The 23963-nt window shown below is 41.4% G+C and overlaps 1 protein-coding gene across 2 annotated transcripts in view; it reads right to left on the reverse strand.

Annotated features, from left to right (window-relative positions):
• Positions 1-23963, reverse strand: part of ULK2 (unc-51 like autophagy activating kinase 2) — a 129180-nt gene that overhangs the window by 44277 nt on the left and 60940 nt on the right. For both annotated transcript variants that reach the window (XM_054709924.1, XM_054709923.1), the window contains exons 13-14: positions 19548-19719; positions 4393-4453 (exon numbers count right to left, since the gene is read on the reverse strand). In XM_054709924.1, coding sequence (XP_054565899.1) covers positions 4393-4453; positions 19548-19719 — 233 coding nt within the window. The remainder of the gene's footprint in view (positions 1-4392; positions 4454-19547; positions 19720-23963) is intronic.

The following is a 23963-nucleotide window of genomic DNA, read 5'->3' on the forward strand; positions in this document are numbered from 1 at the left end:
CCAGAAGGAGAAGAGAGAGCAAGATATTGAAACCTATTTGAAGAAATAATGACAGCCCTGCATGGTACAGAGCACTGGCCTGCAGACTGAAGGGTCCCGGGTTCGATTCCAGTCAAGGTCACATGCCCAAGTTGCGAGCTCAATCCCCAGTGAGGGACATGCAGGAGGCAGCCGACCAATGATTCTCTCTCATCACTGATGTTTCTAGCTCTCTCTCCCTCTCCATTCTTCTCTGAAATCAGTAAAAATATATTTTTTAAAAAAAGAAAAATAAATTTTCTTCCCCTACCTGGATAGAAGAATACACTTACAAGTCCAGGAAGCGCATAGTCCCAAACAAGAGGAACACAAAGAGGCCCACACTAACTCACATCATATTTAAAATGCCAAGGGTTAAAGACAAAGAGAGAATCTTAAAAGTAGCAAGAGAAAAGCTGTTAGTTACCTAAAAGGGAGCGCCCATGCGGCTGTCAGAAACTCTGCATGCCAGAAGGAAGTGGCAAGAAATATTCAAAGTGATGAAAAGCAAGGACCTACAACCAGGATTACTCTACCCAGCAAAGCTATCATTTAGAATTGAAGGTCAGTTAAAGAGCTTCCCGGACAAGGAAAAGAAGTTCATCACCACCAAACTAGTATTACATGAAATGTTGAAGGTTCTTCTTTAAGAGGAAGAAGAGGAAGAAGAAAAAAAAGATTTTAAAAAATGAATAAAATGGCAATCCTATCTAATAACAGACAAATATGCAAATTGACCATACCTCTGACACACCCACAAGCCACGCCCACAAGCCAATCAGAGCGAGTATGCAAATTAACCCAAACCAAGCTGGCTGCAGCCACAGAGAGCAAGGTTTCCTAGGTAACAGAGGAAGCCAAGCTTTCCGCCTGCCCTTGCCAGGCCTAAGCCTCCACTCAAGCTACAAAGTTTCAATTATAGAAGGTAAACAAATTCAAACAAATGGCGGCAGAATGGAGCTTGAGAGAGCAGGCCAGGGTTGCCACCGGCAACAGGGGAAGCAAAGCTTTCCGAACACCCTGGCAGGGCCCACCCGCTTAAGGCAACAAAGTTTCAATTATAACCCCAACACAAATGGCTGCTGGCCTCGGAGAGAGCCCCAGGCTTGGCTCCGCTCCAGGCTACAAAGTTTCAATTGTAGAAGGAAAATAAATTCCAGATACCAGGGCCTCCGATTGGGTGGCCAGGGGGCATGGCTGGCCTGCAAACCACCACAGGCCCCTCGCTCAGGCCACCCCACACCCCAAGGGAACCTCCACCCTGATCTGGGACACCCTTCAGGGCAAACCAGCTGGCCCCCACCCGTGCACCAGGCCTCTATCCTATCTAATAAAAGCATAATATACAGATTGACCATCACTCCAACACACAAGATCAAGATAGCTGCCCCCATGTGGTCAAAGATCCTGCCCCCATGTGGAAACAAGATGGCCACCACAAGATGGCCAGCAGGAGAAGGCGGTTGGGAGGCACCCGGTCTGCAAGGGAGGGCAGTTAGGTGTCAGGAGCCAAGAGTTGGTCAAAGGATTAACTCTGACCTTCAGTAAGTTACTGAAACTAGGCCCACTTCCTCTTGCCTGAGGACAAAGCATTCCTTCTGTAGCCGCCCTTCAACCGCCACACCCTTTATCTATAGTCAGCACCCTTTACGACTTTAGCCGATTATCTAGGTCAGCCCCCACCCCTCCTAGGCATCCACCCCTCTAGAAACCACATATAAGGAACGCTGTAAAAAATAAAATTTCGAGGCTTGATCAGAAACCCCTTTGTCTTGCCTCCATTCTTTGTGTCCCTTGTCTGTCTCTCATTCTCTTAGGTGCGCCGCCTCGGTACCCCCGTTAGAAGACCCCGCTGGCCGGGGCAGTTAGGAGGCACCCTGCCTGCAAGGGAGGGCAGTTGAGAGGGACCAAGCCTGCAAGGAAGGGCAGTTGGAGGTGATCAACCCTGCAGGAGAGGGCAGTTAGGGGTGACCAGGCTGGCAGAGGAGGGAAGTTGGGGGCAAACAGGCTGGCAGCAGAGTAGTTAGGGGCAATCAGGAAGGCAGGCAGGCAAGCAGTTGGGAGCCAGCAATCCTGGATTGTGAGAGGGATGTCACGAAAGCCCAGAGGGATCGGGCCTAAACGGGCAGTCGGACATCCCTCAAGGGGTCCCATATTGGAGAGGGTACAGGCTGGGCTGAGGAACAACCCCTCTCCGTGCACGAATTTCGTGCACCGGGCCTCTAGTAAATATATATTTATCAACAAATAAACCTAAAAATCAAAGTAAACAAACAAAGAATCAAATGAACAAAATAAACTGATGAAAAGAATAGAATCAGAGGTCTAGAAACAGGGAACAGACTGGGGAATCTCAGAGGGAAGGAAAGGTGGGGTGGGAGGAGATTAACCAAAGAACTTATATGCATAGATGCATGACCTATGGACACAGAGAGTAGGGTGGTGAACACCTGGGGCAGGGTGGGCACCGTGTGGAGGGGGAAAAAGGGAGATATCTGTAATACTCTCAACAAAAAAGACTTAAAATAAATTTAAAAAACATTAACTCAAAATGGTTTAAAAATCTAAACATAAGATCCAAAAGTATTAATACCTAGAAGAAAACATAGGGGAAATTTTTCAAGCCTACTCATTGTATCAGGCAATGATTCTTGGATATGGATACCAAAAGTAAACAAATGGGACTACATCGAATTTTAAAACTTCTGTGCTCAAAGGACACTTCAATGGAGTGAAAAGTCATCCTATGGAATGGGATAAAATATTTGTACATTGCATATCTGATAAAGGGTTAATATCTAAAATATATAAAGAATTCCCACAACCAGACAACAAAAAATAACCTGATTAAAAAATGGGCAAAGGACATGAATAGACAATTTCACCAACGATGATTTACATATGGCAAACAAGTATATGAAAAGATGCTCAAAACCACTGATCATAGAGAAATGCAAATCACAACCACAGTGAGATATCAGTGCATACCCATTAGGGAGATGACTATTTAGAAGAAAAAAAAGGTGGCTATTATCAAGGGGAAAAAATAACAAATGTTTGCAAGGATATGAAGAAATCAGAACCCTTGTATACTGTTTTAGGAATGTAAAATGGTGCATCCATTATAGAAAACTGTATGGAGTATCCTAAAAAATTAAAAATAGAATTATCATATGATCCAACAACCCCATTTTTCAGTAAATATCCAAAAGAATTAAAGCAGGGCCTTTTGCCCGGCCGGCATGAGATCATGGTTTGATTCCCTGTCAGGGCACATGTCTGGGTTGTGGGCTTGATCCCCAGTGGGGGCATGCAGGAGGCAAATGATCAGTGATTCTCTCTCATCACTGAGGTTTCTCTCTCTCTCTCTCTCTCTCTCTCTCTCCCCTACCCCCTTCATCTCTGAAATCAATAAAAATATTTTTTTTAAAAAAGTAGGGTCTTTTAATTAACAGATATTTGCATATTCACATTCCTAACAGCATTATTCACAAGAGCCAAGAGGCAGAAGCACTCCAAGTGTCCACTGACAGATGAATGGATAAGCAAATGTGCTACAGACACACAATGGATTATTCAGCATTAAAAGGAAATTCTGAGACACGCTACAACATGGATGACCTTGAGGACACTGTGCTGACTGCACTAAACCAGTCATATGAAGACATATATTGTAGGATGAGGTTATAGAAAGTAGTCAGATTAATGGAAACAGACATCAAATGGTCGTTACCAGTGTGCAGATACACACTGAGTTCTGCGTTTCAGTTCTGCACCACACTAACTATTCTTTACTGAACTGTAAACTTTAAAATGGTTAAATGGCAGATTTTATGTGTTTTATTCCCCAACTAGAGGCCCGGTGCATGAAAATTCATGCACTGGAGGGGGGTTCCCTCAGCCAGGCTTACCCCCTCTCACAATCCAGGAGCCCTCAGGGGCGGGAGGTGACCTGGCAATCAGGGGAAGGTGACGCCCCCCTCACACCTCTGCTGCTGTCACTGCCGGCAGCACAAGCCTCAGCCGGCCCTGGTTACCTGAGCCTTAGGCAGCCCTGGATGGCTGGGAGGCTGAGGAGACTGGGGGACTCTGGAGGCAGCCATGTGTAGTGGTCCGACTGTGCCGCACGCCTGCTGCCCCAGCAGGGCTGAGGGAACTGGGCGCCACCATCTTGTGGCTGTGGGCGCCGTCATCTTTGAAGGCGTGTCAGTCAATTAGCATATCCCTCTTTATTAGATAGGATTATATATTTTTAAAATGAAAAATTGAAAAACAAAATCAATTTTATACTCAAGAACACACAAAGTTCTATAACTGTACTTACAAAAAAAACAAAATATAAAAAATATTTTAATCACTTATGTGTAAGCATACCCTCCAAACACCAAGAACTCATTTGAAGCTCGTCTGCCAGCAGTTCCCATTGGCATATCATCTAAAGGAGAAAGAAAAATGTAGTCAGTTGTGCTGTACCGTCTACTTAAAACGTAAACTGTTTCTACATTATCATTAGTGTGGACAAAAAGGGCCACATACTAAACCTGACAAGCTCAGGGGAGGCCTGCATGGCAGGACTGGCAACTCAGAGACCTAAAGGAACCACAAAGGATGGTCTGAAATCAAAACTTCCTAACAAAAAGCGAGCCATGGCCGGCAGCCCTGGAGTGGGCCAGCATCTTCCCTGACAAAGGCCAGTCTTTACCTTCACTGCGCCTGTCTACTGTCTTTGCACCTCGGATAACATACCTTTAGAATGTCAGGGTAACCCCTTTTTCCAGACCCGTCAGGGCACAACCTCCCCCCAGAGCAGGAGCCCACAGAGCCCCTCATTGTTACCCTGTTCCCCACATACCATCTCCATGTGCTGTAAATGTTACTTTCCTATGCCCACCAATTTAAAAGAAACATGTATCTCTAGGGCTTACTTTTTATCCAATCCCAGAGATTTCCCCATTTTGCTTTCTCCCACCCCCCTAATCCATCAGTGGATCTCATATAATTCCCTTCCACCTTCTACTTTGGTTCTAATGTGTAAAATAAGGAGCACAGCTGCCATTCTCTGGAGCATTTTCTCAATCCACTGGGGTTTGCTTCCTCAGTGAGCCAAACTGTTGTCAGTTTGGCTCAAATAAACTCATAAAAATTCTCTACAGGTTTGGATGTTCTTATGTTGACATTTTTATTTATTTATTTATTTTTTTTATTTTTTTTTTTTATGTTGACATTTTTAGCACAACCATTTGTCTACATGCAATTTCATCCATGAGTAACAACAGGTGAACACAGAACACTGTACGCAGCTGAATTCACAGGCTGCAAGCCTTTCAATGCCTACTTCTATAAGCAAATACCAGGTCTTATCAAGGTAAAGTGTCACACTTATTGCAGTATTTATATATTTCTTCACCACTTAACATGTGCAAAAACTATGCTATTTTATTGTGCTCCTTTTTATGTCACTGACAAAAGTTTTGAGTATTGTATCCCCTAATCTCAATTTGCCCATAAACTCTGTTTTTATTGAACTCTGCAGGTTATGGTGATTTTTAGGAACATACATCACATTCTAGCACAAGTGAAGGTAAACAAAGCCTAGTTCACTCTAACACTGGAGCGCCTCCATCCCGCATAATAAATACTCTCTTTGGTCTTGCATGGGTTGTTGAACAAGCTGTCATAGAAACTGGGGCCTCTCATGGTCAGCAGCAAACACCACAGGCCATGTTCATCTCCTCCTCAGTCTTCTAGTTATGGGAATGGAGCAGAGCTTGGAAGGCAGGGGCCTTCATTCCTTGTCACTGCTACATCCACTATGTCACATTGCTCTGTGTGGTTTAAATGGCTGTAAAGGTGTAAGTAATACATGTGAAATCAGTGTTGACCAAATAATATATTTTTAAAAAGTAAACTTTTCTGCTAACTTGTGCTCAAAAGGGGGCAGGGGATCACAAAAACCTCTTTGAATGGTCCTGAAGGGCACATCTCAAATCCCTGCTCTAAGGAAGATTATATTTTTTGTCGTGAAAGAGGGTAATCATGTCACGAAGTGGTAAGAGGTATAAGGAAAATAAATTAAAATAAGGGAATAAAGACCAGTGGGCAAGGAAGCAGTTCTAATTTAAAGACAACAGTTGCCGATAGGGTAAGAGAGGGAAAGGGTAGATGGGGCAGGGATAGAAGCTAGATTTCACTAAGTGTCCTTCATTTTGTAGCTTTGAGTTTCAAACCATACATAATTATGAAACAAAATTAAATTTAAAAAAAGAACAATCCCTAGAAATCAAAAGTAGAATGTAGCAAAGGAACCTAACCATATATTGATTTGATAGCATAATTACCAAAATTGAAACAGGCTAATAAGCCAGGACAAGCAGAATAAGGAAACGGAGACAAAAAATTAAATAGCAGTTTGCAGTCACCTAAAACCGTGGTCGGCAAACTATGGCTCGCGAGCCACATGTGGCTCTTTGGCCCCTTGAGTGTGGCTCTTCCACAAAATACCACGGCCTGAGCGAGTCTATTTTGAAGAAATGGCGTTAGAAATTATTTAAGTTTAAAAAATTTGGCTCTCAAAAGAAATTTCAATGGTTGTACTGTTGATATTTGGCTCTGTTGACTAATGAGTTTGCCGACCACTGACCTAGAAAATCGAAATGCCAAGCAGTTGGCCGCCATCTAAATCCTGTCTTCACTAAACCAAGGACACTTGAGAGGCATACATGGCTTGCACTTCTCCTCCCCAACCAGAGGGTAATAGCTTAAATCACCCTACCCAGGGAGACAGCAGAAATCCAGTGAGTGCCATCTGCCAACCACACCCAAGGACAAATGAAGAGACTAAATCTCATCTTGGTACATCAGCATAAAGCTGACGAATATTCTATCGATCCTCCCCCTGAAACCTCCCAGCTTTAAAACAATGAATTTTTCAAGAGACCTTAAACTAGGTGATTTAATTAGACATTCCTAATGGTATTATCCTAAGGACAAAAATACCCACAAGCAGTTTTTTAAAGGTTTTTTAGTAATCATATTATTATTGTGATACCTTGTTGTTATTTTGAAACCATAGGAGAAAAGGGTAGGAGAGATTAGAGCCTAAACTTACAAGGGCAAAAGAACAGAAAAGTCAACAGCCACAAAAATGTGGAAGCTAAAAAGTTGATATAAGCAGTATCTGCCCTGGTAGGCCGGAAAAGCCGACAAGTACAGTCTTATCAGATCCACAAGAGGCTGGTGATTAGCAGGGTCGGATCCCCCCTACAGGAAAGGCTGGGACAGAGGGAAGCACGGGTCTCAGCCGCAGCACCCCAGGCAGAGGTGAAGGCAGCACGATCCAGTGAGAAAGGGGTTAGTGAGTGAAATCGCACACGCTGACTACTGAGACCTCCAGCCTCTCCCCCCATTGGACTCCCCACATGGCATCAGGCACACGCTCTTCAGGCAGAAGACGGGCTGAGTCTTCTCTGGGGATCCGAGAAGCCTCTCAGAAAGGAAGCACTCCAAGGCAGACACAGCTCTATCACCCAGAGCGCAGGCTCACTATTTATAAGACCCACCACCTACAGAGCTTTCAGCTGTTTTAATTTCCCATTCTTAATTACGAGCATACATCACCACATATTCAAGGGAAGAATCTAATAGGAAGCCCAGATTCCAAAACAAACTAGGTAGAAAAAAAAAGAACTAAAATATTTTTCAAGGAAAAGTTAAAATAAATATACATTATATATATATATAAAACTAATGACTTCAGAGATAAAACAAAATATTTCACCCTGAGGTAAGAACAATACTACTCAAAGGGGGGAAAAAGAGCTTCAGAAAATTCAAAATATGAGAACATAAATGAAAAATGCAATAGAAGTGTTAGAAAAAAAATTAAGGAAATTCCCCTAAAAATGTAAGACCAAAAGATGGAAAATCAGACCCCCCAAAAAAGGAAAGAAAATCAGAGAAGGGTATTCAGATATCTGTTATCACTTTTAAATTGTATAGATGTTTTAAATATCTTATATGAGTTCTTCCCATATCTATTTTCCCATGTCAGGGGCTTAAAAGTCATCATTCCAACCTATCAAGTAAAAAGCTGAACAGACTGAACAGTCAACAATTCTTGGATCCAAAAGAGAGGGGAGGACACAGGGCAAACGGATGCCCCAAGAGGAGAGAGACAGACAGACAAGCCTAAGGAGCTCGGGCTTACCTGAGGGGAGACTCGCCAGCAGAAAGCTCCCTGGAATCATAGCCAGGAAGGGAAGCTTGAACCGAAATTGATAATTTGCTGGACACTCAGTGCAGACAACTCCAAGAGTTACAAACCCCGGAGGACCGAATCAGAGGGGATCAGAGTATTGTCAGATTTACGTCTAGGAGCTCAGACTCCCACAGTGACTATCTGAGAAAAATCTCTTCTTGCTTCCAGCAGGGAGAGGAGAAAAGAAACATTTTTAAGTCAGAGCATTCTGAGCTTATTAACAAGGCCTGCCCTTGGGGGAAACTATTAATCTGCTCAGGTTAAACTCAGAGCCAACTGCCCTGGGGGGAGGGAAATACTCAATGCCAGCCCCCCTGGCCCTCCTGTCCCACCTAAGGAAGGAGAGAGAAACTGGAAAGCACTCAGAAGCTCACTAAGACTGAGCCTAATCACAGGCCTACGGAAGGCTCCCGTCCCCCCAAACCTTACCACCACATCCCTAAAGGCCTCTTTACAGCAGTTCCTTTCACCTATACATCAAGTATAGCTATCACGAAAAAATTACAAGGCATACCAAAAAGCAAGAAATAGTCTGAAGCAACAGGAAACATAACAACCAGACATGGCAGGGATGTTACCAGGCCGGGAATTTGAAACAACTATAATTAATATGCTAAGGATGTTACCAGGGAGATGAGACCTTGGTTCTTGTCTTCTTGAGGGAAAGATCTCAATCAAGAGACAAAGTATAGGAAAGCAAGCAGGAAGTTATTGGCCGCAGCAAAAATAACCCTTAGGAGAGTGAAAAGGGAAGAGCAGAGGAGAGAGGCAGGAGCCCAGGCTGGGCTGCTCTGGCTCACTGGGAAGTAGAGAAAAGGGGCCTTGCAGACAAGCTCAGGGGCAAGCCCGGGAGGAGCTGCCACTGCCGCTGCCCTTTGCTCCCCTGGGTCCCTTAGCGGTTAGGGACACGTGCCTGTGGGGGAATGAGGGAGTGAAGGGAATGGCACAGACATGCCCCTCGAGGGAGAGCACCCTGGGAATGAGCTGCAGCTGCCCACTACTCCCTTGTTGTCTCATGGGGTCCTTAGATGTTGGGGGATACGTGGAGGGAGGGGAAGGATGGCATGGGCATGCTTCCCAGAGGGACAGTGAGCTGGGACCTTCATTTTCAGGGGTTTAAAGGCTGGGCATTTAGGGGAGGTCTTAGGGGTGGATCAATAGAATATTTATCAGCTTTATGCTGATGTACCAAAATAAGATTTATTCTCTTAATTTGTCTGTCCTTGGGTGTGGTTGGCAAACAGCACTAACAGGATTTCTGCCATCTCCCTGAATAGGGTGATTTAACTCTTTGCCCTCTGGTTGGGAAGGAAAAGTGCAAACTCTTTAAGTGTCCTTGGTTTAGAATAGACAGAATTTACTAGGTGGCTGCAAACTGTTATTATCTGTCTCAGTTTCCCTATTCCACTTGTCCTAGAGTTTTCCTAGCTTCTTACTGTTCTGTAAAAGGGATCTAATGGAAAAAGTAGACACATGCAAGAACAGAGGGGCAATATAAGCAGAGACAGAAATCCTAAGAAAGAACTAAAAAGGCAAGAGATTAAAAACAAAACAAAATTCTGTAACGGAAATGAAGAATGCCCTTGATGAGCTTATTAGGAGACTGGACACAGCTGATGAAGAATCTCTGAGCTACAGAATATATCCACAGAATCCTCATAAACAGAAAAACAGAGACCAAGACTTAGAAAACAAGAACAGCATATCCAATGTCTGTGGAACAACTACAAAAGGTATAAACATATTTAATGAGATGACCAAAAGGAGAAGAAAGGAACGAGCACATATTTAAAACCATAAGTAACGTCAGACACCAAGGCACAGATCCTGAAAGCTCAGAAAAGACAGACCAAGCAAAATAAATGCTTACAGCAAGTACAGTCATGCATTACTTGATGACCCTGAGGATGCACTGTTAGGTGACTGACTTCATCATCGTGGGAACATAAGAGTGCACTTACAAATCCTAGATGGGGTACCACCTACACACCTAGGCTATATGGCATGTCCTACTGTTCAGTAGAAGACAAAAAATAACTTTCCCTGTAGCCCTCTGGGTTCTTGGGTGAGATATCCTGTAGTAAAAGACAGATTAACAGAAAGAAAAAAAAAAGCTTATTAATAGCATATAACTCTTATATACATGGGAGAGACCCAGGAAAACTGAGTAACTCACCAAAATGGCTGAAGCCACCACCTTAAATACCATCTTCAAGTGAAGACAAAATAAAATTCTTGGGGAGGAGAGTCAGTTATGGGAGGTTACCAAGAAAAGCACAGGTTAACAAGAGTGTGGTTGTTGCGCAAATTTAAGTCCTTGACTTCTGAACTGATAAGAATATCTAAAGATAAGGTCATCCCCCTCTTCCTGACAACCTTACAAGGGACACCTCCCTTACAAAAGTCTTTTATAAACGTAACTTTTACCATGTCTGCTATTTCTTAAAATTAACCAGCCTAAAAGAATCTTTATGCCAAAGAGATATATTTTGGGGCAACAAATTCTGTTTCCCTACAGCTCTTAGACTACAAATCTTTACAGCATGTTACTGTATAGGCAATTGTAACACAACGGTAAGTATTTGTTAAATATGTTGCTCTGAGATGTTACAAGACTATAAGACATTGCTAGGCAATAGGAATTTTTCAGGTCCATTATAATCTTACTAGTGGCCCGGTGCAAGAACTCGTGCACAATGAAAGGAAATTAATTAGAAGAAATATTTTAATATCACTATTCACCCTTTCTCTATAATAGAAGTATCAACCAAATTCACGATCGACAATGACAGACTGAAACACACGCATGCGATTGGCACCACCAAGAGCATTATATGTATCGCACATGTGCAGGTCAACTTAGCCTTTTATATATATATATGGAACAAATTGCTTAATTAGACCTGCTTTCTGATTTAGCTAAACTTTTTCCAGCCCAGTGAAGCACCCCAACTTCTCTTTCAGGTAATTGTCAGCAACACAGCAGTAAATATCAACACGAAGCAGATTATTATTGTAGATCACGCAGGGAGAACAAAGGGTAAAATATTTAACTGCAGCAGTGTTTTGACTATATTCTGCACAGTGAGAAAACCTGAAGTCATTTTCAAGGTTCACCATTTCTTACTTCTTTTCAGCCAGGTCAAGTTCCTAAACTTTCTAAATCTCCATTTTCCAGCTAATGAAAAGAAAATAGGGAGAAGGAACAAAGATGGCAGCAAAGTTAAACAACTAAACTGCCGCCGCGCACAACCATTTCAAAAATACAACTAAAAGACAAAGCGTCTACCACCCAGAACCACAGGAAAGCTGGCTGAATGGTAGATTTACAGCTAAGAAGGAAAAAGAAAGAACAAACGCGGAAGTGCTGAGGTACGGAGGCACGTGAATCGGGCTGGTGGCGGGCGACAGGACGCGCGGCTTTTTTTTTCCAACCCGCAGGGAGATAAGCTCCCGATCACTCTGAAATCCAGTTTCTGGGGACTCGCGGGGGACCCAGACACCTACGGGGAGAAGCTGGACTCTCGGCCATCGTGTCGGAAAGTGAGAGTGACTCTCTTGCAGAGGTGCGCCCAGCAATCAGTGTTTACTGCGCTGGAGCACGGGACGCAGGGGCTTGGAAACGGGAAAAGCAGAAAAGGCAGACTAGCAGCCATTGCTGTTTGCCACGCCCTAGCCTAGTAACGCCCTGAGACCCCGCCCCGCCCTGAGACCCACCCCGCACATTCTACAAACCCGCCCAGGCTCAAAACAGCAGCTTTTGCATATAAATGGCCTTCCCTGTGGCAGCTTAACCAAATAAACTGCAGCTCCAGTCAGACTGCTCCAAAACCACTCAAACAAAGAGGAGAAAACTGCAGTTTTTGCTGTAACTCCTGCTGAATGGCCTCAGACAGTAGCTGACCTGCACCCCATTGGAGATCCAGAAATGAGGGCATCTAGTGGTCGGTGTGAGACGACACCAGATTTCAACCACTCGCATAAGGGACACATTCAAGAGGCAGACTCAGTGAGCGCCAAAGCCCTACTGCAACAAGTCCCGGCCCATAAACGTGTCTCCAGCACAGCAACTCTTCCTTTATAGACACAGAGGGTCCTCACAGCCAATTGGCCTGGAGGTCAATTCCTCCCAGTGACACCAACAACAATCAAGACTTAACTACAACAAGGCTGTACACACAGTCCACAAAGGGGTGCACCAAGAGCGTCCACCTCAGGTAACTGGGAGGCTGACCCGTGGAACCAATAGGACACAATAGGACACAAAGCTACCCTACCAACTCAGGGAAGCAGCAAAAATGAAAATGAGGAGGCAAGGAAACAGATCCCAAACAAAAGAAATGGAGGAGAACAAACGACTGGACATAGAGTTCAAAACCACGGTTATAAGGTTTTTCAAGAATTTCATGGAAAAAGCCGATAAATTTAATGAAACGCTCGAGGATATGAAAAAGGTCCAACTAGAAATGAAACATACACTGACTGAAATAAAAAATATACAGAGACCCAGCAGCAGACTAGAGGAATGTAAGAATCAAGTCAATGATTTGGAATACAAAGAGGCAAAGGACACGCCTCCAGAAAAGCAAGAAGAGAAGAGAATTCAGAAAGTAGAAGATAGTGTAAGAAGCCTCTGGGACAACTTCAAGCATCCGAATTTTTGGGGTGCCAGAAGAAGAGAGAGAGCAAGACACTGAAAACCTATTTGAAGAAATAATGACAGAAAACTTCCCCCACCTGGTGAAAGAAATAGACTTACAAGTCCAGGAAGCACACAGAACCCCAAACAAAAGGAATCCAAAGAGGACCACACCAAGACACATCATAATTAAAATGCCAAGGGCAAAAGACAAAGAGAGAATCTTACAAGCAGCAAGAGAAAAACAGTTAGTTACTTACAAGGGAACACCCATACGATTATCAGCTGATTTCTCAACAGAAACTATGCAGGCCAGACGGGACTGCAAGAAATATTCAAAGTGATGAATAGCAAGAACCTACAACCAAGACTACTCTACCCAGCAAAGTTATCATTCAGAATTGAAGGGCAGATAAAGAGCTTCACAGACAAGAAAAAGCTAAAGGAATTCATCACCACCAAACCAGTATTACATGAAATGCTGAAAGGTATTATTTAAAAGGAGGAAAAAGAAGAAAAAAGTAAAGATAAAAATTATGAACAACAAATACATACCTATCAACAAGTGAATCTAAAAGTCAAGTGAATAAAAAATCTGAAGAACAGAATAGACTGATGAACATAATAGAATCAGGGGCATAGAATGGGAGTGAATTGATAATTCTCAGGGGAAGGGGGTGTCTGTGTGGGGGGTACAGGAAGAGACTGGACAATATCATACACCTATGGATAAGGATAGCGACGGGGGGAGGTAAGGGCAGAGGGAAGGGTGGGAACTTGGAGGAGGGGAGATAAACGGGGGGGGGGGGAGGAGAAACAATTGTAATAATCTGAACAATAAAGATTTATTTAAAAAAAAGAAAAGAAAAGAAAATAGGATTCCACCAAGTTTCTTATCTACCCACTCCAGGACTTCTGAGGATCAAATGAGATGAGGCACGGGAAAACGCTTCATAGACATTTGGTTAAAGTGTGAAATGTTTGCACCTGGCTATAAAGCAAGTTGTGTTCCTGGGCTGAAGAAACTGCAAGGAGGCTAGTCCCTAGGGAGAGGAAGCCAGGCATTGCTACGTGACATTATTACCCGGCGCCCACAGCAACCATTTCCGGGCTGGGCTGGGCTGGGGGCCACATTTTGTGCATGGGATCTCAGCAGCATTGGCTGTGATTTGGTGGGATGTCGCTCTGGGGTGGTGGCAGGGCCTGTGTTGGGGGAAGCCAAGTGTTGGTTGTGGGCGCGAGGTCCATGGTGCCGTTTCTCTGTAAATGGCCAGTGCGCATCATGGCAGCTCTTGCATTGAGCGTCTGCCTCCTCAGTGTGTGGTCAGTGTGTGTCATAGCAACCGGTTGGACGGCTGAACACTTAGCATATTAGCCTTCTATATATATATAGATGGGCCCACCTTTGTATATGTGGTCTATCACTGACCTAAACATCATAATGTGGTACATGACTATACCCCTAGGCATATCATTTTCAAAGAACAGAAAATAAAAAATAAATAAAAAATCCTAAAAGATGCCAGAGGAAAAGAACACTAAACCTATAGAGGGACAAAGATAAAACCTTCATCTAAAACCTTCAGGAACCATTCAAGCAAGAAAAGAATAGAATGAAATATTGAAGGTGTTGAGAGAAATAAACCACCAACTTAGAGTTCTGTATCCTGCAAAATTATCCTTCAAAAGTGAAGAAAAAGACTTCCTCAGACAAATTTAAATTGAGAAATTTCTTGCCACTGAATCTGCCTTGCAAAAAATGTTAAAAGTTCTTTAGAGAGAAGGAAAATAATATGTCAGAAAATTGGATCTACAAAAAAAAAAAAGGAAGAACATCAAAGAAGGAATAAGTGAAGGTAAAATAAAAACTTTCATTTTTCTTATTCTTAAATGACTAACAGTTTGCTCAAAATAATAATAGCAATAATGTATTCAGTTATGTATGCTTGTGTATACCTTATGTGTAACACATATGTAGGTTTATGAATGCTTATACTAGCAAAATGAATGACTGCAATAATACAAGAGACAGGAGAAAGGAATAAGGATTATTTTGTTATAATAAGGTGAACTCACATTACCTGTGAAGTGGTACAGTGTTATTTGAAAGTGAACGTGGATTATTTATAAATGTATATTGCAAACTTTAGGGCAACCACAAAAAAAGTTTTTTTAAAAAATATGAATTTTTTTTATACATTTCAGAGAGAAAAGAAAAGAGAGAGAGAGGTAGAAACATCCATGATGAGAGAGATCACTGATTGGCTGGCCCCTGCACACCCCCTACCAGGGATCCAGCCCGAACCCGGGCATGTGTCTTAACCAGGAATCAAACCCTGACCTCCTGGTTCATAGGTCGATGCTCAACCACTGAGCCACAAAACTATAGACTTTAAAGTTTTAAAAAGTATAATTGATATGCTAAGTACAGAAAGAAAATGAAATCATAATTGGAAAAACAAAAGTGTGAAAGACAATAATTGAAACAAAGAACAATGACAATAGAAAAAGGTTACAAATATGGTAGATATTAACCTAACTCTATCAATAATCACTTTTAACATTAATGGTCTAAATGCACCAATTAAGAGAAATTTCAGAGTGGATCAAAACATACAACCCAACTATATGTTGCCTATAGGAAACTCACGTTAAAACATAGAGACACATATAGATTAAAAGTAAATGGATGGCCCTGGCTTGTGTGACTCTGTTGGTTGAATGTCATCCCATGTACTGAAAGGTTGCTGGTTCAATTCCCAGTCAGGGCATATGCCCAGGGTGTGGGCTCAATCCTCCAGTAGGGGGTGTGCAGGAGGCAGCTGATCAATGATTCTCTCTCATCATTGATATTTCTATCCCTTACTCCCTATCCCTTCCTCTCTGAAATCAATAAAAATATATTTTTAAAAAGAAAACCGCTTATCTGCTCTTTATAAAAAAAGAAAGAAAGAAAGAGAGAGAGAGAGAAAGAGAGAGGAAGAGAGAGAGAGAAGAAGGAAGGAAGGGAGGGAGGGAGGGAGGGAGGGAGGGAGGGAGGGAGGGAGGAGAGAGAAAGAGAGAGAGAAAATATAGCCGGCCAGTGTGGTTCAGTGGTTGAGCATCGACCCATGAACTAGGAGGTCACCAAATGGATTACCAGTCAGGGCACATGCCCAGGTTGCAGACTCGATCTCCAGTAGAGGGCATGCAGGAGGCAGCTGATAGATATTTCTCTGTCTCATTGATCTCCCTTCTCCCTCTCCCTTCCTCTCTCTCTAAAAATCAATAAAAATATATTATTTAAAAAAAAATAAATGGATAGGGAAAAAATCGATGCTAATACTAATAGGAAGAAAGCAGGAGAATATATTAATTTCAGACAAAGCAGACTTCAAAGTAAGAAAAGTAATCAGAGATGAAGAAGGGCATTACATAATGATAAAATTATATTTATGTAAATATAAATTCTTCAAGACAACAATTCTTAACATGTATGCCCCTAACAACAGAATCAAACCATTAAGGCAAAAACTGATACAAGTGCAAGGAAAAATAGATAATCCACTATTATAGTTGGAGACTTCAACAATCCTCCCTCAGAAATAGACAGATCCAACGGACAAAAAAATCAATAAGGACATAGTTGAACTCAACAACACCATCAATCAACTGGACATAATAGACATCTATAGGCTACTACTTCATCCAACAACAGAAGACACATTTTTCTCAAACTCACCAAAATAGATTACAGACTAGAACATAAAACATATGTTAACAAATTTAAAAGAGTAAAAATCACATGTCTCTTCTCTCAGATAATGATGAAATAAAACTAGAAATCAATAATAGGCCCTAGCCAGTTTGCTCAGTGGTTATAGCATCAACCCACGGACTGAAGGGTTGTGGGTTCAATTCCGGTCAAGGGCACCTACCTTATACCTTGGTTGCAGGCTCAATCCCTGCCCTGGTTGGGGAGTGTGTGGAGGCAACCAATCAATAAGTCTCTCTCACACTGATATTTCTCTCTGTTCCTTCCTCTCCCTGCCACTCTCTCTAAAAATAAATAGAAAAATATCCTCAGTGAGGATTAATTTTTAAAAAAATCAATAACAAAAAGATAACTGGAAAATGCCAAAATATGTGGAAATTAAACAACAAACACACTTCTAAATAACTCATGAGTCAAAGAACATACCAGGTGTACCGGTTAATAATGCGGATTTTGTAATCAAAGAAAACACGATAATTTCAAGAGAAACATCAAAACTGCTTTATTCAAAGTAATGTCCATCACTAGCTACATATTTCCCCCATTTTTCAGGTAATTTGTGGATAGCGTCCCAATAGAACTTTTCTTGTTTTGAGGCAAACCATTCAAAGACCCAATTTTCCACTTCTTCGTATGGTTTGAAGTGCTGCTCAGAAAGTGCGTGTGCCATCTATCGGAACAAGTGGTCATCTGAAGGAGCAAGGTCTGGTGAATACAGAGGGTGGGTTCATACTTCCCAGTTAATTGTCTTTAACTGGTTTTGAAGTGTGTGATGGTGTGTCATCATGAAGCAAAATTACTTTGCCTTGTCTTTTGGCCCATTCTGGTCATTTTACGATCAAAGTATGGTTCAAATTGATTATTTGTGATCAGTATTAACGGTTTTACCTGGTTTTAGAAGCTCATAATACACCACACCTTCCTGATCCCACTGAACGCAGAGCGTTGTCTTCTTTCTGAAGCGATTTGGCCTTGCAGTCGATGTTGATGGTTGACCTGGATCAACCCATGATTTTGTGCGTTTGGGATTCTCAAAATAAAGTCACTTTTCATTGCCAGTCACAATTTGATGCAAAAAAGACTTTCTTTTGTGCCATTGAAGCAACATTTACTGATGACTTTTCTGTTTTCCATTTGTCTTTCGTTCAGTTGATGTGGCACCCATTTTCCTTCCTTTAAAATCTTTCCCATTGCTTGTAAACGATCGGAAATTGTTTGCTGAGCAACGTTTAATCTTTCTGCAAGTTGTGTTTGAGTTTGACACGCATCTTCATCCAATAATGCTTGTAATTGTTGGTCTTCAGACTTTTTCTGTTGACTTGGACGTTCTTTGTCTTTCATATTGAAATCATCACTTTTTAAGTGTTTAAACCAGTGTTCACGAGGATCTTGAGATGGAGCATGTTCACTATAAGCTTCCTGAAGTATATGGTAACTTTTTCGTCAAAATAATTAATTAAAACTTCCTGCAAATGCTTTTTGGCATGAAATTCGACATTTTTAAGCATAAGAATATCTATGATGTTAACACCTTCAGAAAATTTGACATATGAAGTTTTGAAGCTTGCTGTCAATACAACAAAATCGCATATATTAACATATGTATAACTCCATCTATTGAAAAAAATCCACATTATTAACCAGTACACCTGGTACTTCAAGAGAAATTTTAAAGTATTTTGAAGTAAATGAAAATGAAAACAAAACTTATCAAAATTGTGGGAAGCAGTGAAAGCAGTGCTTGAAAAGAAATGTATAGCGTTGAATGCATATATTAGAAAACAAAAAAGATCTAAACTCAATCTAAGTTTCCATCTTAGGAACTAGAAAAAGAAGAGCAAATTAAATTCAAAGCAAGTATAATAAAAGGAATAATAAAAATTAGAGCAGAAATCAATGAAAGTGAAAACAGAAAATCAATAAAATCAACAAAACCAAAAGTTGGTTATTTGAAAAGACTGAGAAAATTGGTAAGCTTCCAAGGTAACTAAGAAAAAAAGAGAAAGGATACAAATTGTAATTTTGGAAATGCAAGAAGGGACATGCCTAAAGGTCCCACTGAAATTAAAAAGACAGCTAACAGGGGGGGAGGGGGAAGATAGATAATAAAGTGCTACTATGAACAACTCTATGCCCACGAATTTGATAACCTAGATCAGTGGTCAGCAAACTCATTAGTCAACAGAGCCAAATATCAACAGTACAACGATTGAAATTTCTTTTGAGAACCAAATTTTTTAAACTTAAACTTCTTCTAACACCACTTCTTCAAAATAGACTCGCCCAGGCCGTGGTATTTTGTGGAAGAGCCACACTCAAGGGGCCAAAGAGCCGCATGTGGCTCACGAGCCACAGTTTGCCGACCACGGACCTAGATGAAATGGACCAATTCTGTAAAACACACAATTTGCCAAAACTCACACATGAAGACACAGACAATATAAACAAGCCTAGAGTATTTAGCCAACTTGGATTCATCTTTCCTGATAAAAGTTCTTCCTATCTATCTATGAAGTTCATTCCTGCCATTCTCTCTGAAGGCATCCAGATTGTTTTAAGACTCCTCTGATGCTTACGGTTTTTCCAAAAGAGGTCTTCCTTTAATTCCTCTCCTTAAATTTAATTTAATTTATCTTATTATGTTGGCTTCTCTATTTCTTTAGACACAAACAGAATTTGAGATCATTTCCTATAGTTTTCATGTACCTTCAGAATCCAAAGTTATTGTTTTATGGAAGATGGCCAAGCAGATTTTAGAAAGGTAGGCATGTAATATTGGGAATTTAAACAACTAAATAATAAGAGAGTATATATAAAGGTTAAAAAATGCTAGTCTAGTAAATTAAAAAAGAATGTGTACAAGTAGAAAAGATTCTCACATGAGTGGTCTGACGAGATGTTGTGTGGAACCAAAACAAAGTCATCCGTGTCACAAGAAGAGTTCTTGCTACTAGTACTGGCAGAATCTTTGGACACTTGTAGGTAGTTGGGAGGACCCAATGGTGGGGAGGATAGGTTTTCTTCCTGAATATGCTGCATATCTGCAAGGGACTAAAATTAACAACATCAAGTTAACACTGGCCTAATAATAAAGTGCAAGTCAGAACAGGCATTAAAGAGTTGGTTTTGTGTGTGTTTTCATTCAATTAGGCATAAAGTTCAATTCCATCTAAAATTTTAATAAATCTCTTTGGAAATCTTTCCCTTCAAAAAGCACAGTTTTTAATCTCTTTGCATAAAGACTTCTTAAATGTTTTCCAAAAGTGATACTTTAAAATATATAATGCCGCCCTAGCCGGTTTGGCTCAGTGATAGAGCGTCAAGCCTGGGGACTGAAGAGTCCTGGGTTCGATTCTGGTCAATGGCAAATACCCGGGTTGCGGACTCGACCCCCAGTAGGGGGAGTGCAAGAGGCAGTCAATCAATGATTCCCTCTTATCACTGATGTTTCTATCTCTCTATCCTCTCCCTTCCTCTTTGAAATCAATAAAAATATATCATGCCATTTAGCACATGTACCTGTATGCCTCGCCTACAAGTTTTGAGATGAGTCTGTACCATCCTAATATTCCCAGTTTCAGCTCATTGCCTAGCAAAGCAGATACTCAATAACTGTTTACTTAACAACAACAACAAACTGTCCAGGGACTTTAATGACATCTTGCAAGCACACACAGTTTTAAATCTCCAAATGCAAAAAAACACTGTAAACAGGAAAGCAGACCATATTATGTAAAAATGTAAACAAACCAGTAAGAATAACTGCATTTAAGCCAAGAGATTTATTTACACTCACAAAAAGAAAGATTTGGAAAACCTTCAAGGGGAGGTTAGGGGAGGAGTTGGTCTGTAGGAGATGGGACAACAAGGGAAGAAATCATATGATTATATGTAAACAAATACTGGGGTGTAAGTATCTCTTTACACCTTTTGGCACTTGCCTAGTTCAAGGTCTCTAGTGACAACTCTATTTGACTGTCTTGATTATGCAATGGTTTTCTAAAACATCGAAATGCATGAGTTGTTATGTATTAAGTCCCTGTTACGTTTAACCTTTGTTTCTATTTAAAAAGATAAAAAATACTTTGTAATGCTCTTTAAATTCACGGCTGGTGCTTCTTTGAAAGTTACTGTGCAATGAAATCAGTCTCAAATCTTATCTCTTCTTTTTGTGTGTGTGATGCACACTTGACATAAAATCTCCTTATTACTTTTTAAAAATATGTTTTTATTGATTTCAAAGAGAGGAAGGAAGAGGGGCGGAGAGATAGAAACATCAATGATGAGATACAAACATTGATCGGCTGCCTCCTGCATGCCCCCTACTGGGGATCGAGCCACAACCCAGGCATGTATCCTGACCAGGAACTGAACTGTGACCTTCTGGTTCATGGGTCAATGCTCAACCACTGAGCCTTGCTATCCGGGCCTCCTCATTATTTTTTTAAGATAATTTATATCTCAAGGAAGGTACGACGGAAGGATAACTATACTGAACATCAACCATGGGCTGGACACTGTGAAGAGCTTTCCTTGTGTTAGTTAACTTCAGTCCCATTATGGAATCCATTCCATCTTTAAATAAACAGAACTCAGAAGGTCAGGATTTGCCCCAAATCACACAACTAAAAGCAATCGAGTTGAGATGTTATTCCAAGTATGTCTACAACATCTTCCTAGTGGTTTAGGCAGAAACTTTCTGAATTTCTTCCTCTGCTATTTATAAAATTACCTGCATCCACAGCCGTTTTGGTGAAAGAGATGCTTCCCCTTGTTCAAAGCTAATCTCTCCACCATCTGTGTTCCAATTTCATTCTCCCCGCCTCTTAAAGCACCTCAGTCAACTTCCCTTTCTCCTGACACGTCTACCCTCTGCACATAAACATGTTTCATTTTCTCATACCTCAAATCCCTGCAATCCTCTCAATTACCATCTTCCTTAACATTTCTTGAAATTATCCATCTTCACTGAATCAAATTCCTCAATTCCCATGTACCCCTCAACCAACCATAATCCACTTTCCGCCTTCAATGCTCAAATAAAATTGCCTTTATTAAGTTCACCAGCAACAACCACTGCCTACTCCTTAAGTTCCTTGAATTCTTTGCTGCAACTGAACTGCGGACCATTCCTTTCTTTGCCACTCTCCCCGTTCATTCAGTGACCCTGCTCTCTCTTGCTTTTCTTACATCTCTTTTGTGAGTGCCTGCTTCTCATCAGCCCCTTAGAAGAGAGGAGTACAGAATTCCCCAAGGTGCCACCCTGCTCCTCTAGTCCTCACCTGCTTTCTCCTTACCCCATGACCACACTTATCCTACCTTCAAGCACTACTTACATCATGAGGACTCGGCAGCACAGATTCTCTCCAATGAGCTCTAGCCCCTCTGTTACTTGCCTGTACAATGCGAATTCATCACTTTTGTACTCTCAAGCATTCCTCCCCATGCTCCCTTACTGAGTACCTTCACCATCATCCATCTATCCATTGCCTTTAAGGTCTCCCTCCTCCTTAAGTCCCAAGTTCAAGCATCTCCAAGCTCTGAAAACTACCTTTCTCCCACCTGCTTCCCATCCCCTTCTCCTTTTCTTACTGCTGCCTTAGTTCAGGTCCTTATTCTTTTTTTTTCTTTTAATACATTTTTATTGATTTCAGAGAGGAAGGGAGAGGAAAGGAAAGAAACATCAATGATGAGAGGGAATCATGGGTCAGCTGCCTCCTGCAGAGCCCATACTGGGAATAGAGCCTGAAACCCAGGCATGTGACCTCCTGGTTCACAGGTCAATGCTCAACCACTGAGCCACGCCAAAAACAAACAAAACAAAACAAAAAGCTTCCATAGTCTCAGGTTGTTCTCTTTCCTCTAGTGGAGGGACCTCTCTACTTGTCTCCAATCTAGTCCTCCACCCTGCTTGTAGAAGTATCTAGCTTAAAAAGGAAGAAGAATCTAGCTAAAACACACAGTGGAGCATATCATACCTCCACATAAAATCATTCAAATACATCAAATAGCTTTAAGGATAAACTTGAACTCCTTAGCTCAATGCCTAAATTCTTTCAAGGTACAGCTTCTCCCTACCCCTTTAACTGATTTCCCCTCACCAATGCTCTTTACACCCACCAGACTGGACTGCTTAGAAGACTTGTCCAAGAAAACTTCCTGCAATGATGACAAAGTTTCAGATCTAAGCTGTCCAGTATGGCAGCAACTAGCTATATATGACTACCGCATAGTTGAAATGTGGCTAGTGTGACTAAGTAACTCATTTTTAAATCTTACTTAGTTCAAACCAATTTGAATATAAGTGGCCATGGAGGGCAACAGAGTTCCTTCAGTGGGCTGTGCTTCCGTGACTTCATGAATGAAGATTCCTCTGCCTACAATACTCTTCTTTCACTAATTCACCTTGCTAATTCTTTCTTCTCATCTCAGCTCAATGCCCTCTTCTGAGCAGCCTTCCTTAGTTCTTGGTCTGATCTCATGCCCCTCATCCACATTCCCACAGGTAATAAAGACATAGACAGGCCCGCTTCTAATAGTGACTGATCAGCCTGCCTCTTCTCCACACAATTAAAACTCCTTACTGTCATATCATTCATCAGCATCAACCAGGACCTCACACAAAGCAGGCTTTTAATAAATGAATAAAACTAATAAATACATATTAAAGAGGTATCATCTAAAAAGCATTTAATCTATAGCCAGTATCTTAACAAAAGAGTGATTTGGATTTACTTTCAGGTTGTTTTTTGTTTTGTATTTTTGCCTTTCAAAGATTTCTCTGAAACAAGATGCAACTGGATATTTGTGTGAAAGTAAAAAAAAAATAAAAAAAAAATGTGCACACTTGTGTGCATTCACCCTGAGTAAGAGTCTACTCCAGCCACAGGAAGGGAGAGAACGCATGTATGAAATCATCTTACTTTTGGCAGATTATGTTAAAAACCAATCAAACCTGCCATTTTCTAATCTCACCAACTGGAAATTATATAGACATTCCTTCATTCTTTTTATTCTCCAGCTTCCCCTTTTACTTTCACTTTAAGCGTGAGCTTTTAATAAAGGCCTTCTAAAAATGGGTTCCCTCTGAATATGCCTTCTCTCTCCTCGTGTGCCTCTTCACTCCCATCAGCGCTTTATCCTCTCTTCCCCAGTAGCCCAAAGTCTCGCTCTTGTTTTGCTCTACTTTTCAATGCTACCTACCCAGCAAAACACCACCATGCTCTCGCCAGGCAAAGCAATTCCCAGCTCAACGTCCTTCCCACTGGCCTCTTTCTCAGCCCTTGGTTATTCTA

The sequence above is a fragment of the Eptesicus fuscus genome, chromosome 20 (assembly GCF_027574615.1).
Source record: "Eptesicus fuscus isolate TK198812 chromosome 20, DD_ASM_mEF_20220401, whole genome shotgun sequence".
NCBI classification, from domain to species: domain Eukaryota; kingdom Metazoa; phylum Chordata; class Mammalia; order Chiroptera; family Vespertilionidae; genus Eptesicus; species Eptesicus fuscus.